Genomic DNA, 21304 nt, shown 5'->3' with positions numbered 1-21304 from the left:
AATTCCATATGTTCCGCACTGCTGTCACAGGCAAAGTTAACTCAACGCATTGTTTATTTAAAAAAATAATGTTGGTGGAGGAACTTTGTAATGCAGACAAAAGTTCCCGGGGTTAGGGACAATGAGTTGAAAGGTTATGCCTGTAGTTTAGAACTACACTGAGCCATCTTTCCCAGCCCTTTTGGTCCTCTGATAACTGTCTGTAGAATGAATGGTGTTGACGTCTTTCCACAGGTCACTATATTCCTCTAATCGCCCCCATTCCTGCCTGTTGACTGCTGTCTCATGGAAGTCCATTCAGATACATGGCCTGTTTTGATTAGTGGCCGGGGCTGGATGTCAAAGGTCAGGCACGATTGATACCGGCCGCTCCCAGCGGGGCGACACAGGAATGTTCTCTATGAAACGGATGACTCATCCGAAACGTCTCCATGGAGACCGTAGCTGGGCTGTGACTGCTGTTTGGAGAGTGAAAGGGCAGATTAATGCTCTCCCCTTGGAAGTTGTGATTTCAAGGCACTCTGAAGACAGGGCAGAAAACAACTTCATACTAGGCCATAAAAGACAGCCAGCCTTGTCGATCTCCCAAATGAAGAGCTGATATACAGTGCATTCGGAAAGTATTCAGACCCCATGACTTTTTCCTCATTTTGTTACATTACAGCCTTGCTCTAAAATGTATAAAAACAAATGTAAAAAATGTTTGTCAATCAACCCACAATACCCCATAATGACAAAGCAAAAGCAGGTTAAGAAATATGTGCAAATGTATAAAAGTAAAAAAAACTTATTTACATAAGTATTCAGACCATTTGCTATGAGACTCGAAATTGAGCTCCGGTGCATCCTGTTTCCATTGATCATCCTTGAGATGTTTCTACAACTTGGAGTCCACCTGTGGTAAATTCAATTGATTGGACATGATTTGGAAAGGCATACACCCATCTATATAAAAGGGTTCCACAGTTGAAAGTGCATGTCAGAGCAAAAACCAAGCCATGAAGTCGAAGGAATTGTCCATAGAGCTCCGAGACAGATCTGCACCAAAAAATGTTCTGCAGCATTGAAAGTCCAAGAACACAGTGGCCTCCATCAGTCTTCAATGGAAGAAGTTTGGAACCAACAAGACTCTTCCTAGAGCTGGCCGCCAGCCAAACTGCACAATCGGGGGAGGGGCCTTGGTCAGGGAAGTGACCAAGAACCCAATGGTCATTCTGACAGAGCTCCTCTGTGGAGATGGGAGAACCTTCCAAAAGGACAAGCATTTTCTGCAGCATTCCACCAATCGGGCCTTTATGGTAGAGTGGCCAGATGGAAGCCACTCCTCAGTAAAAGGCTCATGACAGCCCGCTTGGAGTTTGCCAAAAGGCACCTAAGGGATGCTCAGACCACTTAAGAAAATATATATACACATATATATTTAACCAGGTAGGCTAGTTGAGAACAAGTTCTCATTTGCAACTGCGACCTGGCCAAGATAAAGCATAGCAATTCAACACATACAACAGAGTTACACAGAATAAACAAAAGTCAATAATACAGTAGAACAAAAGAAAACAAAAAGTCTATGTACAGTGAGTGCAAATGAGGTAAGATAAGGGAGTCAAGGCAATAAATAGGCCATGGTGGCGAAGTAATTACAATATAGCAATTAAATACTGGAATGGTAGATGTGCAGAAGATGAATGTGCAAGTAGAGGTACTGGGGTGCAAAGGAGCAAGATAAATAAATACTGTATGGGGATGAGGTAGGTAGATAGCCCATCTGTAAACAGCCCATCTATGTACAGGTGCAGTGATCTGTGAGCTGCTCTGACAGCTGGTGCTTAAAGCTAGTGAGGGAATTATGAGTCTCCAGCTTCAGAGATTTTTGCAGTTCGTTCCAGTCATTGGCAGCAGAGAACTGGAAGGAAAGACGACCAAAGGAGGAATTGGCTTTGGGGGTGACCAGTGAGATATACCTGCTGGAGCGCGAGCTACGAGTGGGTGCTGCTATGGTGACCGTTGAGCTGAGATAAGGCGAGGCTTTACCTAGCAGAGACTTGTAGATAACCTGTATCCAGTGGGTTTGGCGACGAGTATGAAGCGAGGGCCAACCAACGAGAGCGTACAGGTTGCAATGGTGGGTAGTGTGTGGGGCTTTGGTGACAAAACGGATGGCACTGTGATAGACTGCATCCAGTTTGTTGAGTAGAGTGTTGGAGGCTATTTTAAAGAGAAACAGAATCCTCTGGTCTGATGAAACCAAGATTAAAACTTTTTGGCCTGAATGCCAAGCGTCACATCTGGAGGAAACCTGGCACCATCCCTACGGTGAAGCATGGTGGCAGCATCATAATGTGGAGATGTTTTTCAGTGGCAGGGACTGGGAGACCAGTCAGGATCAAGGTAAAGATGAACGGAGCAAAGTACAGAGAGATCCTTGATGAAAACCTGATCCAGAGCACTCAGGACCTCAGACCTGGGCAGAGGTTCACCTTCCAACAGGACAATCCCAAGCACACAGCCAAGAAAACACAGGAGTGGCATCAGGACAAGTCTCTGAATGTCCCAGCCAGAACCCGGACTTGAACCCGATCAAACATCCCTGGAAATACCTGAAAATAGTTGTGCAGAGACGTGCCCCATCCAACCTGACAGAACTTGAAAGGATCTGCAGAGAATGGAGAAATACAGGTGTGCCAAGCTTGTAGCGTCATACCCAAGAAGACTCTAGGATGTAATCACTGCCAAAGGTGCTTCACAAAATACTGAGTAAAGGGTCTGAATACTTTAAAAAAATTTATACATTTGCAAACATTTCTAAAAAGCTGTTTTTGCTTTGTCATGTGGTATTGAATGTAGATTGTGGAGAGAAAAAATTATTTAATTAATTTTAGAATAAGGCTGTAACATAACAAAATGTGGAAAAAGTCAAGGGGTCTGAATACGTTCCGACTGCACACTAAATGGTGAAACAATGTTATTTCCAACGCTTCTTTAGAGCATTGTTATGCCATTTATTGTCAGTTCAAAACTAGTGTCGGTTGTACCAACTTAGGTACAGAACATGCGCAGTATGGAACATGGGGTGTGTCGGTTTTTAAAAGGGGGGGGGGACAGAACAATGCTTTGGGAACAGGGCAGAGACGGAGCAGCCAGGGGACAGACAGACACAGTGTCAGAACAGATAAACAGAAACCATGGCAATTGTGTTCTAAAAACAGAACTCTGGAATTCCACTGGCTGGAAGAGGACAGAGGAGATAGGTGTGCAGAGACTCTTTCCACCTCTCTCTCACTCGTCTTTCCCGACTCAAGGAGGCCCCTAAGCATTCCCAAAACAGCTGTTATGACAGAAACTGTGTGGAGGGCGTCTCCTGCCTCTTCCACAAGCCCATGGCTTAAGGGGCAAAGTCATGTGTTCAAACTGGGCCCTGCTAGTACCTGGCACAGGAAAGGGAGATTCCTCTTACTGGAGTGGGAGATCCTGGGAATGTGTGTGTGTTTTGATTACATGGAGCTAGGGGTGCCACTGTGTTTCCCTTTTCCACCATATTCTTACACGCAGAGAGACAACCCCCCCCCTAAATTAGACACAGAGACAAAGACTTCCCACACACAGCAAATGTTCCAGTGTTGAATCAACACTGAGGGTTCAAATTAAAACGGTTCCTGTGTCTATAGCGACCCACACATTTGTGTTAATTTAACACTGCTTAGTGCTGACGCTGTCACACTTTCTCAGTGTAAGAAATTAACACCTGTAGTGTTAGTGTTTTAACACCACATGATGTAAAGCCTCATTTGCATATTTCTGTGGGATCCTGCCTTGCATTATCGAGTGAATTGTGGAGTTACCAACCATGGCTGTATTTGTTAGTGACAGACCTAGCTGTTGAATTCATTCCTTTTAAGTCCCGTGGACTTCACCAAGTGAGTTCCTAGGCAAATGTTAAAGATTTTACTCTGACAATAAAATTACACACACTGAGTGTACAAAACAATTGGAACACCTTAATATTGAGCTGCACCCAGGGTTTCCGTTAGGAAAATGTGGCGCTGGACATTTGACAGGCAACATTTGAATTTTACAGACGTTTTAGAAATGTACCGGACCCATATGCATTGGGCGAGTAACCTGATTAGGGTGTCCACCCACGGTGCTCATTGGGCGAGTAACCTGATTAGGGCATCCACCCACGGTGCTCATTGGGCGAGTAACCCGATTAGGGCATCCACCCACGGTGCTCATTGGGAGAGTAACCCAATTAGGGCATCCACCCACGGTGCTTATTGGGCGAGTAACCTGATTAGGGCGTCCACCCACGGTGCTCATGACAGACATAATAGTTCAAATATGGCAATTCATATTAAAAGAACATGGAAGTCGATTAATTCTGATGTGCACTTTGAACATGTTAGAATAACTGTCCAAATGTACTTTTCCTCAGCCAACAAGATGAGTAACGAACAGCACAATCACAAGCTTATGTCAATCTACTATAGTAGAAAAGTTTAGGCTATTCTATAGATCTGCTTGTCAAGAAAGAAATAGCCTATTCCAAACCCGACTCTGGGAAAGTTAGATCCCAAATTCATACAACCAGTAGGCCTAGGCTACATAAAAAGTTTACAAGCAATGAGTCTGATGCAACAGATCAGAACGTTTAGCTTAAAATGTTGATAACCTATTATTTCTTCACATTATAAGCGCAGCAATGCACACAAGGCAATAAGACCAGCGTGAATGTTTGTTCCATAAAGCAATTTGCGGGAAAACAGAGTTGTTAAAAAGGGCACTGCACATGCAAGTGGTTTCATGTGACAGAGACAAAAATATCCATTAGAAATGTATGAAGAGAGGAGATCTAATACGCTACTTTGAAGAAAGGTAAGACATGCCTCATAGTATCTATTAAAATGTTCAGGTTTCAAACAATTAAGTACACAGTACCAGTCAAAACTTGACACACCTATTCATTAAAGGGTTTTTATTTTTTACTATTTTCAACATTGTAGAACACAAATAAGGTTCCGTATTTCACTGGAAGAATAAGCATTTTTTTCCCCGAAATGATAGTTTCCGGATTTGACCATATTAATGACCAAAGGCTCATATTTCTGTGATTATTATATTATAATTAAGTCAATGATTTGATAGAGCAGTCTGAGCGGTGGTAGGCAGCAGCAGGCTCGTAAGCATTCATTCAAACTTTACTGTGTTTGCCAGCAGCTCTTAGCAATGCTTGAGGCACAGCGCTGTTTATGACTTCAAGCCTCTCAACTCCCGAGATTAGGCTGGCAATACTGAAGTGCCTATTAGAACATCCAATTGTCAAAGGTATATGAAATACAAGTGGTATAGAGAATAGAGGTCGACCGATAGAGAGAAATAGTCCTATAAATACTATATTAACTACAACCTAAAACCTCTTACCTTGGAATATTGAAGTCTCATGTTAAAAGGAACCACCAACTTTAATATGTTCTCATGTTCTGAGCAAGGAACTCAAACGTTAGCTTTTTTACATGGCACATATTGCACTTTTACTTCTCCAACACTATTTTTGCATTATTTAAACCAAATTGTTTCATTATTTACTTGAGACCAAATATATTTTTATGTATTATATTAAGTTAAAATTAGTATTTATTCAGTATTGTTGTAATTGTCATTATACACACACAAACACAAATAGAAATTTGACCAATTGATCGGTATCGGCTCTTTTTGGTCCTCTAATAAATCGGTATCGGCGTTAAAATCATTATCGGTCGACCTCTACTCTGCACTGACGCCTCTAGCACTGAGATGCAGTGGCTTAGACCGCTGCGCCACTCTGGAGCCCTGAGATTAAGCATGTGGCATAGGAGTGGGATTCTGTGTTTTCACATGCAAAAGGGATTGCTTTTGATGCTTTATCTGCCTTCCAAATGAAAACTAGTTAGACAATTATATACATGAAAGTATGTGGAGACCCCTTCCAATTAGTGGATTCGGCTAGGTCAGCTGACAGGTATATAAAATCAAGCACACTGCCATGCAATCTCCATAGACAAACACTGGCAGTAGAATGACCTTGCTGAAGAGCTCAGTGACTTTCAACGTGGCACCGTCATAGGATGCCACCTTTCCAACAAGTCAGTTGGTCAAATGTCTGCCCTGTTAGAGTTGCCCCAGTCAACTGTAAATGCTGTTATTGTGAAGTGGAAACGTCTAGGAGCAACAACGGCTCCGCCGCAAAGTGTTAGGTCACACAAGCTCACAGAAAGGGACCGCCAAGTTCTGAAGCGCGTAGTGCGTAAAAATCGTCTGATCTGTTGCAACACTCACTATCGAGGTCCAAACTGCCTCTGGAAGCAACGTCAGCACAAGAACTGTTTGTCATGGCGCAGAACAAGCCTAAGATCACCATGCGCAATGCCAAGCGTCGGCTGGAGTGGTGTATAGCTCACCACCATTGGATTCTGGAGCAGTGGAAATGCGTTCTCTGGAGTGATGAATCATGCTTCACCATCTAGCAGTTCGACGGATTAATGTGTGTTTGGCGGATGCCACAAGAATGCTATCTGCCTCAATATATAGTGCCATCTGTAAAGTTTGGTGGAGGAGGAATAATGGTCTGGGGCTGTTTTTCATGGTTTAGGCTCCTTAGTTCCAGTGAAGGGAAATCTTAACGCTACATTATACAATGACATTCTAGACAATTCTGTGCTTCCAACTTTGTGGCAACAGTTTGGGGAAGGCCCTTTCCTGTTTCAGCATGACAATACCCCCGTGCACAAAGCGAGAACTTGACTGGCCTCACAGAACCCTGACCTCAACCCCATCGAACACTTTGTGATGAATTGAAACGCTGACTGCGAGCCAGGCCTAATTGCCCAACATCAGTGACCGACCTCACTAATGCTCTTGTGGCTGAATGAAAGCAAGTCCCAACATCTAGTGGAAAGCCTTCCCAGGAGAGTAGACTCTTATAGCAGCAAGGGGGGGACTAACTCCAAATTAATGCCACTGAGTTTGGAATGAGATGTTCGAAGAGCAGGTGTCCACATACCTTTGGTCATGAAGTGTATGTTTTATGGAAAATATATGTTTTGTGTTTCTGGACAATGCACAATGCTGCCTTGTTGACAACATGACTGAGCAGTGCAGATTACTGTTCTGTTTTAAGAAGGGCACTCCTCCCTCACCACGTTTGCCCGTTCATGTCACGGGCCATAGACCGGTACACCACGGCTCAGGTTAATAGAACTCCCTCAGTGACTCGGATAATCCTACAGTAGTATCAGTGTTGTCCATGGCAACTGTAACAGTCAGCTGACCTTCTGTGTGCTGTGCTTAAGCGCCATGCTGAGGGTATTGATCAACTATTTAAGCTCAGCCAGTGTTTTCTCCTCTCCCTTTAAATTAATCTAATCTGTCTGACCCTCACTATGGTGACTATTAATAGCTCTGGGCCCATGGGTAAATGGAAGACAGACAAGCTAAGGCCTGGTCTGGCCCTGGGAAAGTGGACCAGAAGAACCCCTTACCCATGTCTCTTAACAAAAAAACAAATCAAATGTTATGCGTCACATGCTTCATAAACAGGTGTACACTAACAGTGAAAAGCTTTCTTGCGGGTCTGTTTCCAACAACGCAGAATTAAAGATGAATAAATATAAAGTGACATGAGCAATAAATACACAGTGAATAACAAAACCTAGTAAAAATAACATGGCTATATACCGGTGAGTACGAAGTAATTGAGGTAGCTGTTAGAGGTTGACCGATTTAATTAGGGCTGATTTCAAGTTTTTCATAATCGGGTAATCAGCCTTTTTGGACGCCGATTACGGCCGATTACATTGCGATCCACGAGGAAACAGCATGGCAGGCTGTGACCACCTGTTACGTGAGTGAGCCTGCCACGTGAGTGCAGGGTCAAAAGGACCTTGTGGATGCAAGGAGCCAAGGTGGGTTGCTAGCTAGCATTAAACTTATATTTAAAAAAAAATCTTAACATAATCACTAGTTAACCATGTAATATCATCAACCATGTGTAGTTAACTAGCTTGTCCTGCGTTGCATATAATCAATGCGGTGCCTGTTAATTTATCATCGAATCACAGCCTACTTCAACTTCGCCAAACGGGTGATGATTTAACAAAAGCGCATTGCCGAAAAAAAGCACAATCTTTGCACAAATGTACCTAACCATAAACATCAATGCCTTACAATCAGTACACAGAAGTATATATTTTTAAACCTGCATATTTAGTTAAAAGAAATTCATGTTAGCAGGCAATTTTAAGGAGGGAAATTGTGTCACTTTTCTTGCGTTCAGTGCAAGCAGAGTCAGGGTATATATGTAACAGTTTGGGCCGCCTGGCTCGTTGCAAACTGTCAACTAATTTGCCAGAATTGTACATAATTATGACATAACATTGAAGGTTTTGCAATGTAACAGCAATATTTAGAATTAGAGTTGCCACCCGTTCGATAAAATGCAGAATGGTTCCGTATTTCAGTGAAAGAATAAACGTTTTGTTTTCAAAATGATAGTTCCGGATTTGACCATATTAATGGCCAAAGGCTTGTATGTGTGTTTATTATATAATTAAGTCTATGATTAGATATTTGATAGAGCAGTCTGTCTGAGCGGTGGTAGGCAGCAGCAGGCTCGTAAGCATTCAAACTTTACTGCATTTGCCAGCAGCTCTTAGCTACGCTTGAGGCACAGCGCTGTTTATGACTTCAAGCCTCTCAACTCCCGAGATTAGGCTGACAATACTATAGTGCCTATAAGAACATCCAATTGTCAAAGGTATATGAAATACAAGTGGTATAGAGAGAAATAGTCGCCGCGTCATAATTCCTATAATAACTACAACCTAAAACTTCTTAACTTGGAATATTGAAGAACTGGGAATATTGAACCACCAGCTTTCATATGTTCTGAGCAAGGAACTTAAACATCAGCTTTTTTACATGGCACATATTGCACTTTTACTTTCTTCTCCAACACAGTTTTTGAATTATTAAAACCAAATTGAACATGTTTCATTATTTATTTGAGACTAAATTGATTTTATTTATGTATTATATTAAGTTAAAATAAGTGTTCATTGTTCATTCTGTATTGTTGTAATTGTCATTATTACAAACTAATATATAAAAATATATTTCTTTTAAAATAAATAAAACCCGGCCGATTAATCGGTATCTGCTTTTTTTGGGACATCCAATAATAGGGATCGGCATTGAAAAATCATAATCGGTCGACCTCTAGTATGTACCTTATTTCAGTCCACTTATCAGTCTACTCTGGCCTACTTGGAGTAGGCTAAGGGAAAGGGGGATACCTAGTCAGTTGTACAACTGAATGGATTCAACTGAAATGTGTCTTCTGCATTTAACCCCTCGGAATCAGAGAGGTGCGGGGGGCTGTCATAATTGACATCCACATCTTCGGCGCCTGGGGAACAGTGGGTTAACGGTCTTGCTCAGGGGCAGAACGACAGATTTTTACCTTGTCAGCTCAGGATTCGATCCAGCAATCTTTCGGTTACTGCCCCAACAACACAAGCGAGAGCGTGCGTAATTATACATGCAGAAAGGCTTTCAATATCTGGGAAAAAAATCTGCATCGGGCAGCAGGTGAGCTAGTGTCGGACAATGTGGTGATGCGGCTTGTAGAAGCTTGTGTTGGCAAGGGGAGACATTTCTTCACTTCACTGTCATCGGCAAACAAGTTTCTTGCAAAGAAAACAAGTCTGGATGGCACCATGAACAAAATGAGACTGGAGCTCCCTCCCTCTGCGCAAACAAGGCACCTGCACAGCCGTTGTATGCCTTCTAAACATTCCATCACCTACAGTTCCTTGGACTTCATGCTATAGTTTCTGCTCTGACATGCACTGTCAACTGTGGGACCTTATATAGACAGGTGTGCTTCCTTCTAAATCATGTCCAAAACAATTGAATTGGCCACAAGTGGACTCCAATCAAGTTGTACTGCCGTCTCAAGGATGATTAAAGGAGAATTGGATGCACCTGAGCTCAATTTGGAGTGTCATAGCAAAGAGGTGTGAATACTTCTGTAAATTAGATTTCTGCATGTCATTTTCAATACATTTGCAAAAATATGTTTTCACTGTCATTACTGTGTGTAAATGGGTGACAAAATAAACATCTATTGAATCCATTTTGAATTCAGGCTGTAACAAAATGTGTAATAAGTCAAGGGGTATGAATACCTTCTGAAGGCACAACAACAAGCAGACTAGGTAAATAGATGAACTTTTCTACTATGGGTTGTCTGACTTTTATATTCATTACTCAGCTTGCAGAGGAAAAGTAAATGTGGACTGTCCTAGCATCATTAAAGTGCACCTATTTTTACATGTTCCATATTTTTATGCCGTGGCGTAGCGCCACAGCTAAATGACTGCAGCGGAAACACTGACTAAACAAACAAACAAACAAACAAACAAACCAGAAGGATGTGAAAGAGCCAGCCAGAAGTTGTTGTACTAACTGTGATCAGCTCAGAGCCTAGTTAGGTCTATGACGCATCAACTGAGCTGGGAATCGCCACTGTAATGTGACTGAGGAGTGTGTGTGCCAGGACTGATGAGAACACGTCCAGACAAGCACACAACACACTTAGCCAAAGAAGGGTGTGAGAGCTTGTCTGTGTCCAAACAAAAACAGCAGTAGCCTAAACCAGGGGTTCCCAAACGTTATCACGTCGGCTCCACTCTTGGCATTGGGGAACACCCCTCCCCCAGCATTGGGGAACATCCCTCCCCCCAGTCTATTTCTATGGGCACAAGCACAGTTCATGACCAGCTGTTCACACCCCTCATTTGTGGAGAGAACATTTTGAAGGTTTAAAGCTTTTTCCTGCAGTTCTATACATTATGTCATGGGATGCAGAGCAAAGTTTACAGTTTTAAAGTGCATATCCTGCAATTCTACACATCCAGCTCTACTAGAGGTCTCATCTGTTTGGGCTGTTGACCACTCTTTAGCCTACTCATGTCATCTCATGCATGCCATACATTTACAGCAGGCAAAACCAGAGCCAGCATGGATGCCAAACCCACTAACCCAGAGCATGCACGTATGGAATGACAAACACCGCAGAGAGGAGTTGGCTGAAGCAGAAAACCGATCAGTGGTGATCAAGCACCAGACACTCCAGTGCTTCTAGGGACACGAGAAAGATCCAACCGTGTGTTCTCAGACTAACATGGTAGCTTGAGAGACGTGTGGAATACAGAGGAGTCTGAGTCACAGTGGGCCATGGAAGGTTGTTAGAGGAAGGTCCAACCGTGTGTTCTCAGACTAACATGGTAGCGTGAGAGACGTGTGGAATACAGAGGAGTCTGAGTCACAGTGGGCCATGGAAGGTTGTTAGAGGAAGGTCGCACACAAAACGCCTTGGAGGGAAAACGGAGTCAACTGTCAGATACGATAAAGTGTCCCCACCTCAGTAGCAGCTATTCATAACTGCTGTTGGACAGACACTTACTCCTTCCATGACAACGCCTCACACTGCTTCTAAATAGGACACGGTCATGCTAGTTGTCACTCAAATGCTGTGTGTTTGGGTCCCATGACGTTTTCATTCCAGTATACTTCTCTCCAGTCAAACGCATGCTATTTATCTAACGTGACTGAAAGAGAACAAGGCTTGAAGCAACAGCAGGAGCCTGTCTTTTCAACAGCGTTGTTTCTGTACACGCCCTCTCTGACTTTAAATGGGGTGGAGAAAACCAGAAGAACAATAACATTCCGGAATGACAGAAATAAAGTGTTGAGTGTATGGAATGTCTTCACTGAGCAACAGGAATTCTGAGGGACTCCACCTGCTGTCTCTAGACTCAATGGGAATTTCCATGGGAACCAGACTACACACAGCACTGGGGGAGAACCAGAGCATAAATTGAACTGAAATTAAATGAATAGAATATACACACACATTGTCTTTACTTTGCACTACTAGTACCAAAGATTGTCAAATTTCCTGGCAGAGTTACATTTTGTCACCAACATGAGGAAGAATGACATCTGTAACTCAGCTAAGAGCCTCTTGTATTCACATATGCTGAGTCCGCAGTTCCATTGACTTACTGTACAGCACGTAATGGGAGAGTTGGTAGAGTAAATGCAAAAATGTAGCCTAGGTAATGATTTATTTACCTGTAGAAGGTCATCGCTGAGGACTTCTGTTTTCTCTGCTCTGTGGATGAGAAAACACAACAGGAGATAGATTAGGTTTGACAGCTACTGATTAGAGACACTTTGTATATGCAAACACTGTCAATACAATGAGGCCTTTCCAGACAGACTAGATTCCACACAGTGCAGAAGAACAGGGTCAGGTATTATGGGCAGTGATCATGTGAACCACTGCACTAGCCTGGGTACCAACCACACTGTTTGAAATGTATTATACAACACAACTATGGTACATTGTTGCCTCGGTGAGACAGAAGCAGACTGGCACCCAGTATAGAAAACCACATGAAAGCCTGAGCACTATCGGTTTACATGGTGGGGTTTAGAGCCCGACCGATAAACAGGTTGACCGATATTGTCGGCTGATATTAGCCTTTCACAGAAATATTTGTATCGGTCTTTATTTCACATATAAAGAACAGATATTATATACAGTACCAGTCAAAAGTTTGGACACACCCACTCATTCAAGGGTTTTTCTTAATTTATTACTATTTTCTACATTGTAGAATAATAGTGAAGATATCAAAACTATGAAATAACAGATGGAATCATGTTGTAACCCAAAAAGTGTTAAATCAAAATTAGAGGTCATCGGACGAGTTTTATATATTAGTTTGTAATAACGACAATTACAACAATACTGAATGAATAATTAACACTTATTTTAACTTAATATAACACATCAATAAAATCTATTTAGTCTCAAATAAATAATGAAACATGTTCAATTTGGTTTAAATAATGCAAAAACAAAGTGTTGGAGAAGAAAGTAAAAGTGCAATATGTGCCATGTAAGAAAGCTAACGTTTCAGTTCCTTGCTCAGAATACGAGAACATATGAAAGCTGGTGGTTCCTTTCAACATGAGTCTTCAATATTCCCAGGTAAGAAGTTTTAAGTTGTAGTTATTATAGGACTATGTATTATATCAAGTTAAAATAAGTGTTCATTCAGTATTGTTGTAATTGTCATTATTACAAATAAATAAATAAAAATCAGCCGATTAATCGGTATCGGCTTTTTTGGTCCTCCAATAATTGGTATCGGCGTTGAAAAATCATAATCGGTCGACCTCTACTCCATACCATTTGTATTTCATATACCTTTGACTATTGGATGTTCTAATAGGCACTATAATATTGCCAGCCTAATCTCGGGAGTTGATAGGCTTGAAGTCATAAACAGCACTGTGCCTCAAGCATTGCGAAGAGCTGCTGGCAAACACAGTAAAGTTTGAATGAATGCTTACGAGCCTGCTGCTGCCTACCACCGCTCAGACTGCTCTATCAAATAGACTTAATTATACTATAATAACACACAGAAATATTAGCCTTTGGTCATTAATATGGTCAAATCCGGAAACTATCATTTCGAAAACAGAACGTTTATTCTTTCAGTGAAATACGGAACCGTTCCCTATTTTATCTAACGGGTGTCAACCCTAAGTCTAAATATTGCTGTTACATTGCACAACCTTCAATGTTATGTCATAATTATGTAAAATTCTGGCAAATTAATTCGCAGCAAGCCAGGTGGCCCAAACTGCATATACCCCGACTCTGCGTGCAATGAACGCAAGAGAAGTGACAAAATTTCCATAGTTAATATTGCCTGCTACCATTAATTCATTTCAACTAAATAGGCAGGTTTTAAAAAATCTACTTCTGTGTGTTAATTTTAAGAAATGCATTAATATTTATGGTTAGGTACATCCGTGCAACGATTGTGCTTTTGTTAAATCATCACCAGTTTGGCGAAGTAGCCTGTGATTCGATGATAAATTAACAGGCACCACATTGATTATATGCAACGCAGGACAAGCTAGTTAACCTAGTAATATCAACCATGTGTAGTTAACTAGTGATTGTTAAGATTGATTGTTTTTTATAAGATAAGTTTAATGCTAGCTAGCAACTTACCATGGCTCCTTTCTGTACTCCCGTAACAGGTGGTCAGCCTGCCACGCAGTTCCTCGTGAAGTGCAATATAATCGGCATCCAAAAATGCTGATTACCCATTGTTGTGAAAATTTGAAAATCGGCCCTTATTAATTCAGCCATGGCGATTAATCGGTTGACCTCTACTACAGACCTTGGTTCGATTCCAGGCTGCATTAATTTAGGAACCGGGCTGCTTCCCGGGCGTGAGCCAGGTGCCCCGTTCAAAGCCAATGGTGAAGTGAAATTGTCTCAAAACAAAATTGACATAACCTAGCTAGATTATGCAAGTGGAATAATGAGTAGGATTCTGTCATTTCATACCTCAGCAAAGAGACGGTGTAATATTGCATGTGACCAACATGTTGAAAATGGTGCTTTCACACAAGACTCCATAGTCCATTCCCTCTCTCCCCCTCCCCCATGCCTTTCTATTCCTCCTACAAGTCAAGCAACCCTTTTTGTAGCTTGTAGCGTTTCCCCTTGCCAACTGGTCCTAGTATAGTTTCACTGTTAAGGTCCCACTGCTTAGGTTTAGGCTGATGTACAGCGAAAAGTTCTCAGGTCAGATGTTAAACAGCAGACAGTCAGTAACTGGAGCCCTAAACTCAGCGGAGTCCCTCCTCTCCTCCAAAAACTGGGCTCTGTGCACTATAGTAACCTTGTGACAGTGGTGGACAGCTGCTTCCAATTACAACCCAGAGAGAGGCATGGTAAGTGAGCGAGAGAGAGAAAAAAAAGAGAAAGAGATGGAGGCTAAGAGAGAAAGATGGAGGCAGAAAGAGAAGGAGAATGAGAGAAAGGGGCTGCGAGCCAAGCCCCAAAACCAAATCCAGCGAGGATTCAAGTCAAAGTTTTCTGGAGAAGTGCCTGAAGCAAAGCAGCTTGGTGGGGTCACATGGTGTGTGGACATTCAACCTCAGAAACCAGAAGACATGGGGCTGCGTTCCAAATGGCAAAAGTAGTGCACTAATAGGGGGCCATTTGGGACAAACATGGTTCGAGCAGCAGCAGGCAGCCAGGGCCAGAGGGGACATATGAGACTCACATCACTCACCACATCTACAGCACTCCAGAGAGAAACACACTTTAAAACATATTACTAAACCACAGGTCAGAATCCCTCTAGCTGTCTCCCATTTATTGCCTCGGTGTTATATAACAGTTCAGAGTACATGGAATGAGTCTGCATGGAATTATTGACTCGGAGCACCAATCAATTATATTTGCATGGTTATTTGGTGTATAAACAAATGAGTAGCAGTAGCCTATATCTAACAACATAAAAGCCACACTCGCTCATCCAGACAAACTAAACTGCGTCACTAAAAACAAAAATAGACCTAGTATAATGTCCCAGCCCAGGAGCAACAAAACAATTGTTTAGCATCTCTCAGCTGACCTGGGCTATCAAAGTGAATGGAGCTGAGTGACTACACCAGGCTCTGTAGAACTGTTACACTCACCACGAGGTATCTTTGTGACCTAGCTAGCTATAGCAACAACAGTCACTTGGATCACTGAACAACATAACAGTTAGGCTGCACCCAGCCACCAGCCTAAGAATTATCCCCATGGCAACGTGCTGGAGATGGTAAATGAATACTCTATCCGGTTTCTACAATAGAGGGGCTGTTGCTGGCCTTTTCACCACAATCAGTTTGGAGAAGAGGTTGAGTTTGTCATATTAGCAACAGTTGGCAGCTCAGGGCTCACAACATAATGGATATTGGACAGATGAAATGATAGGACTTGTGCACAACTGAATACTTACAGGTGTGAAATAGCATACTGTTGCTGTCTGGTTTCATAGCCACGGGAAAGTGTGGGGGGGTGCTAATACAGGACTAGAACAGGCCCAGAGCACTACTCTTGTGAAGATTTTATTTGTAAAGGTTTTATTATTTATTTGTATTATTCTGATTTTGCAGGGAGTGCTGCAGTATCTTCAGCACCCTTACTGTGTCCAGTTTTACAAGGAGATGTTGTGCCACTGAGCACACTTCTGACCAGTCAATTTCAGTGTTGCATGGACCTACCACCTAGACACCCAACCCTTTGAGAACTATGGAACTGAAGAATGTCTTGTGGTTTTAAACAACTTACTGTGCTGAGATGTGCAACCTGTCTGCCTGTGACAAACTGTGGCTAGATTCTTTCCTTAATCATTCTACCACTCTGCTGGAACAGGCTCGGTCTTATCACCAGATCTAATCACACTAGATTCAGCAGAGTTACCTCACCAGGTTCTGTCTGAGGTCCATCAGAACTTGGGAGTTAAAATCAAGAAACAAGAGTAGGCAAGGATTCACATCCTCTTCTACACAGGTACTTCTATAGCGTTCGTCACACCAGTGTTTTTCACCCATTTTCTCTTCTTAGAAACAGCACTTCTCTGGCAGACCATTTCCTGTTTGGAGAATAATAAGGAGAGATTTCCTCTGAGTGGCTGACTGCTGAACGCAGTGTTCTGCTCCGGCACAATCACAGGAACCCAGGGACAGGCTAAAGGCCCTTCTCTATCACACACAACAAGCACACACACATTCATGCTCACATGCACGCTCGTAGCTCGCACATGCGCTCACATGTATACTTGTACTCACACACTCCCACAGGTCTGCTTTCCGGATCACACACACTCCTGATTTAATGTTAGTTAAATACAGTGAGGAAATGATTAGTATTCCAGCAGTCCTGTCTGTTCACCCTGAGCCAGTGGCACAGCGCTGAAGGTACATTAAGGGGATACTCTGAGCACTCAGGATACGGTTACACTCAAACACACCAGGATTATCTGGGTATGGCAACTTGGATGTCTCTCTATGCTAACTACACTGTCATTCAAAAGATGCCAATTGGAAAGAAGTACAGAGTAGCTTAGCCTTGCAGATCTTTTCTAGAATTAGAGCTAGGCCCTGAACATTGTTTCTCCCCATAGAATTAGAGTTTGTAGAACGGATGGACATTCCAATTCAACGCTATGTTCCATTCCACAATCCACATGTGGCATTCTAGGTGACTTTTGATCCTTAGACCAGAGCAGAGCAAGATTCCCCAGTCTGAGATGTTATCTTGGCTGTGTCTCAAAACTCTGCAATTGCTTCCTTTCCAAGTCACCTTTTCTCCATCAGCACTGAAAGGACTGGATAGGTTTCCAACTTGTTCTTTCACCTATCATTATGTTCTGCCAGATCAGAGATCATGGCAGTAGGAACATGAAGCTAGTTAAAACTATTAGAGCCACAACCGTTGCGTGTTGTGCAATGTGTATCATCTCTGGTCATGTGTTCACTCAGAGAAGCCAAGGAGATCTTCCGTACCATCCTGTGCTGGGCTCTCCCCAAGCCCATAGCTAAAAGTTATATTCATACTCCCACGCAGTACCCCTCACTATTCAGCCCCACGTAATGATAACAGGCCAGGGCCCGGTTTCCCAATAGAGATGAAATGTAGGTGTTTTAAGGATGCATCTTTCCTACAACGGCCGAACATGCGTTTCCCAAAACACCATGCAGAGAGAAAGGTAGCTAAGTGCGTCGTTAGAGAATATGTCGGTACTGATAGGATCGAAAGAAAGGGAGTGCTGCTCTCGGATCAGCTTTCGCGATTCAAATCTTTACTTAACATTATAATTATATTACCACCTATAGCTGCAAATATTGAGGCGGCTTATTCCAATAAAAATTCACAGAATCACAGATTTGGCACATCATTGTGCACATGAAAGGCTACACATGAAATACAGAGACAAATTAGATAGTGGTCTACAAGTAGCTAAATAAAACGCAATTGAGCATTAAAATGTATTTCAATATGATTAATATAGGCCTATAGCCTACTGTTTTAATTTCATGCATATTTTTTAAACAATGCTTGTTTATACCATTGCAAAGACATTGGCAACATTGTATTTGTGGTCAACTTTGTTCTGAAGTTATCAGTGGTCAGAGAGAGACAAATAACTCATGTGATTCTACGTTTAGCGGAGATCTTGTGTATAAAGTGACGCGGGAGAGCAAAACAAAACATCTTACGACACACTTTGCTGTTCTAGAAGTGGTCGGAGGCAGGCGTTAGATTACGAGCCGTTTTCAAGTTCAACATTAATAACGATGGTTTTGGGAAACCACTCAGATATTAAACGATGCTCCTACGAAGGTTCTAAAGATTAACTTAGCCTCAAGATTATTTTGGTAAACCTGGACCTGGCCAGACAACAACACTGGCTGTGTATTCTACTAGCTACTGTCTGCAAGGCAGGGCAGTCCTCCTTTTCAAGGATACTGTTACAGGGAGGTTCTATATCTCTCTCCATGGATAAAAGCCTACGGAATTAGTGATCCGTTGCCAAGATATTCCCAAAGATTACACTTATTCAAAAGGGCTGCTCTCTCAAGGGTAGATCCATTACTGGTGATTAGGCCTGGGGCCCTAGACTATGGTTGAGAGTGAGAAGAGACATTGAGGCACTATCGTGCCATACTTATCTCAGGCATTAGACACTAGCTTGTTTAATGCATTAAATCTTGCTGACTGTGTGTAGTTTTGCATGCCAAATGCAACTCGACTGTTTGAATCGGCAGTTTCAGTTTAAGTCTGAGTGAAAGTGGAATGGAAGAGCATGGCGTGGCTCCATTATTTGATCGTTTAGTGTCCCCCCCCCCTCCCCATAAGTACTAGAGGTGAAACTGTTCCGGGGGCCTTCTACCGCAAGCACACCTGTGCTCTTTTGAGCCACACAAGGGTAAACAAGGATGTTATCTCTTGGTTAGCATCAGTTAATATGAACTTGATCACTCATCCTGGCTACCTCAGCAGATTAGGCTGACATGGCATTGAAGTGACATGGCCAGCCAACAGAGCTGGAGGACTGGTGACTCACTGATGGACTGGCATCCCAAAACATTGCTTGAATATCTTCACTAGGTAGGAATCCATCCAATTTCAGACAGATTTTCATGTGAATATTCTAAAATCTTCATAAAACAATGAGCATTTTCCCACCAGAGATGTTTCCATCGAACTACATTTTTGTGGATAAACGCCTGTGCGTTAAATTGGTTTCCATCGCATTTTCAACTCTGCTGACGTTTGACACAAAAACTTGCGTTATGTTATATCCAGTAGCAAATGTGCCCACTCTGGTCTTGGTACATGAGCTCTAGCCAACAGCTAGCAGATACAGTGCGGGTAGACTACCAACCTACAGTATGAGATTATTATGGATAACAGCGATATTACTTGTATTTGCCAAACGGAGACCAAGCATTAATCCTCATGTCACCAGAATAAGACCCTCGATATTTATTGGAAATGAGCATCAAGCTCATCACCTTGCACATTCACCACCCTGTGAAGTTTTACTTCATCTGTAGTCTAATAACCTGCATGCTTTCCGGAGTCATAGTGGGAGGACCACACAACATATCATAGCGTGACTCCCAAATCTACTTCGATATGATGATTATCAATATTTGGCATGAAGGAGTTTCCACTGCCATTTCTCGCATGATACATTTTACCGACACAAAAATATCCCACCATGTCGAATGAACAAATTGCATTAATACAATTGTTCCGGCACTTCACCTTTCCATCAGCCCGGACGTGATTGTTTTCATGCGTCAGGTAACGTTAATGTATTCGCATGAAATTGTTGGATGAAAAACCAGCCAGGTTAATGTCAGTTAAATTGGGGACAAAAACTGTTGCAGGGCATGCACTTTTTGTATCATTTCCAGCGTAAGCCATTTGTGGCTCGGCCACGTGAAGTAGGTCGTCGTCACAGTCCTTGGATAACAGCTGTCAAATGTCTTTAAGCTCAGCAGTAGACGATGTGCAAATCTGGCCGTTACCGATGTAAATGTGCGATATGCATGCTGGCGAAGAGATGTTTCATGGTGAATTTAGCATCACATGTTTAGACTTCCAGCCATGGCACAAACCGTTCATAGCAAGCAACAGATGTGAACGGTTTAGGAAACCTCACCACTTTTCCTCGATTAACAAAGCTCCAAATTAAATGGGACAACATTCACGTTAGCTCTAGCCTTGACATGACCAGTTATTGATAGAAAACATGTATTTTCTAGACAACTGAACTGACAATACGGCATACGAACGCCATAGAAAATCAGGGCAACATCCCTACCCCCAACGCCGCAATAAAGACAAAACTAGCTAACGTTAGCTAGCTAAATTTAACAACAGCCAACATTACTTGCCTGCCAACTGTTTGGTTGGCGAGTTGTTTCATCCGATTGAACTGTTTCTTCATTTTGCGTCCTTCTCCAGTGGAGTCTTGCGACGTTTTAGAGCTGGAAAAGTAACTCCTGCGATGTGCTTCATCAGACGAGGTTGGTCATGAAGTTCACAATAGCCAGCTAGCTTTTTGTCGAAGATTAGCTTGCAGCTAGCTAAGCTATGAACCAATTAAAATAGCTAACTTACTGTGGCTAGTCACTTTTTAGCTAGTTTAGTCTAGCCTTCAAGTAGTTGTTTCAGAAAAAAGCTATTCCCTCGCAAGCTGACGACATGGTTAAAGCAATGTATATGATCAAAAAGCTATCCAGTGTTCCACTGACTGGTTGCAGCCTTTACATTGCTGAATATCTGGCCGGCTACTCAACGTCGACCGCTTTTCCCAACCAGCTTGCAGCACACCTCTCCCCTCTTTGCCAGCACAAGCTGAGGGCGTTGAATGGGTGGCAGGAAGTATACGTAGCAAAAGCATCCATCCGTCTAACACCATCCTCAGCACTGCTAAATGTGCAGACTGTGTAATTTGGGCTAGTTTTACGAAAGTAATCTTGCTCGCTCCCGTGATACAATACAGTACTGCAATAATTTGCACTGACCTCACAACCTCACTAGAATTGTGATCATGAAGACATTGAACATGCCTACAGAATTATACAGTAACATTTACCCATACCTATTAAAACAGTCAGTTGAGTTGAAATATCAAACTGTTATTCAACGACATACAGTACCAGTCAAAAGTTTGGACACAACTACTCATTCAAAGGTTTTTCTTTATTGTTTTACTATTTTCTACATTGTAGAATAATATTGAAGACATCAAAACTATGAAATAACACACATGGAATCATGTAGTAACCCAAAAAAGTGTTAAACAAATCTAAATAT

At 42.3% G+C, this 21304-nt stretch overlaps 1 protein-coding gene across 1 annotated transcript in view; it reads right to left on the bottom strand.

The window, feature by feature from the left end:
* Nucleotides 1-20917, bottom strand: part of arhgap17a (Rho GTPase activating protein 17a) — a 42755-nt gene extending 21838 nt beyond the window's left edge. Inside the window, 2 exon segments of the mRNA XM_029685057.2 lie at nt 12175-12214; nt 20380-20917. Coding sequence (XP_029540917.2) covers nt 12175-12214; nt 20380-20432 — 93 coding nt within the window. The 5' untranslated portion in view covers nt 20433-20917.
* Between the last annotated feature and the right edge of the window lie 387 nt (nt 20918-21304).

This window comes from Oncorhynchus nerka, linkage group LG16 (assembly GCF_034236695.1).
Source record: "Oncorhynchus nerka isolate Pitt River linkage group LG16, Oner_Uvic_2.0, whole genome shotgun sequence".
Lineage (NCBI taxonomy): Eukaryota > Metazoa > Chordata > Actinopteri > Salmoniformes > Salmonidae > Oncorhynchus > Oncorhynchus nerka.
This window is presented reverse-complemented; position numbering and strand designations above follow the sequence as displayed.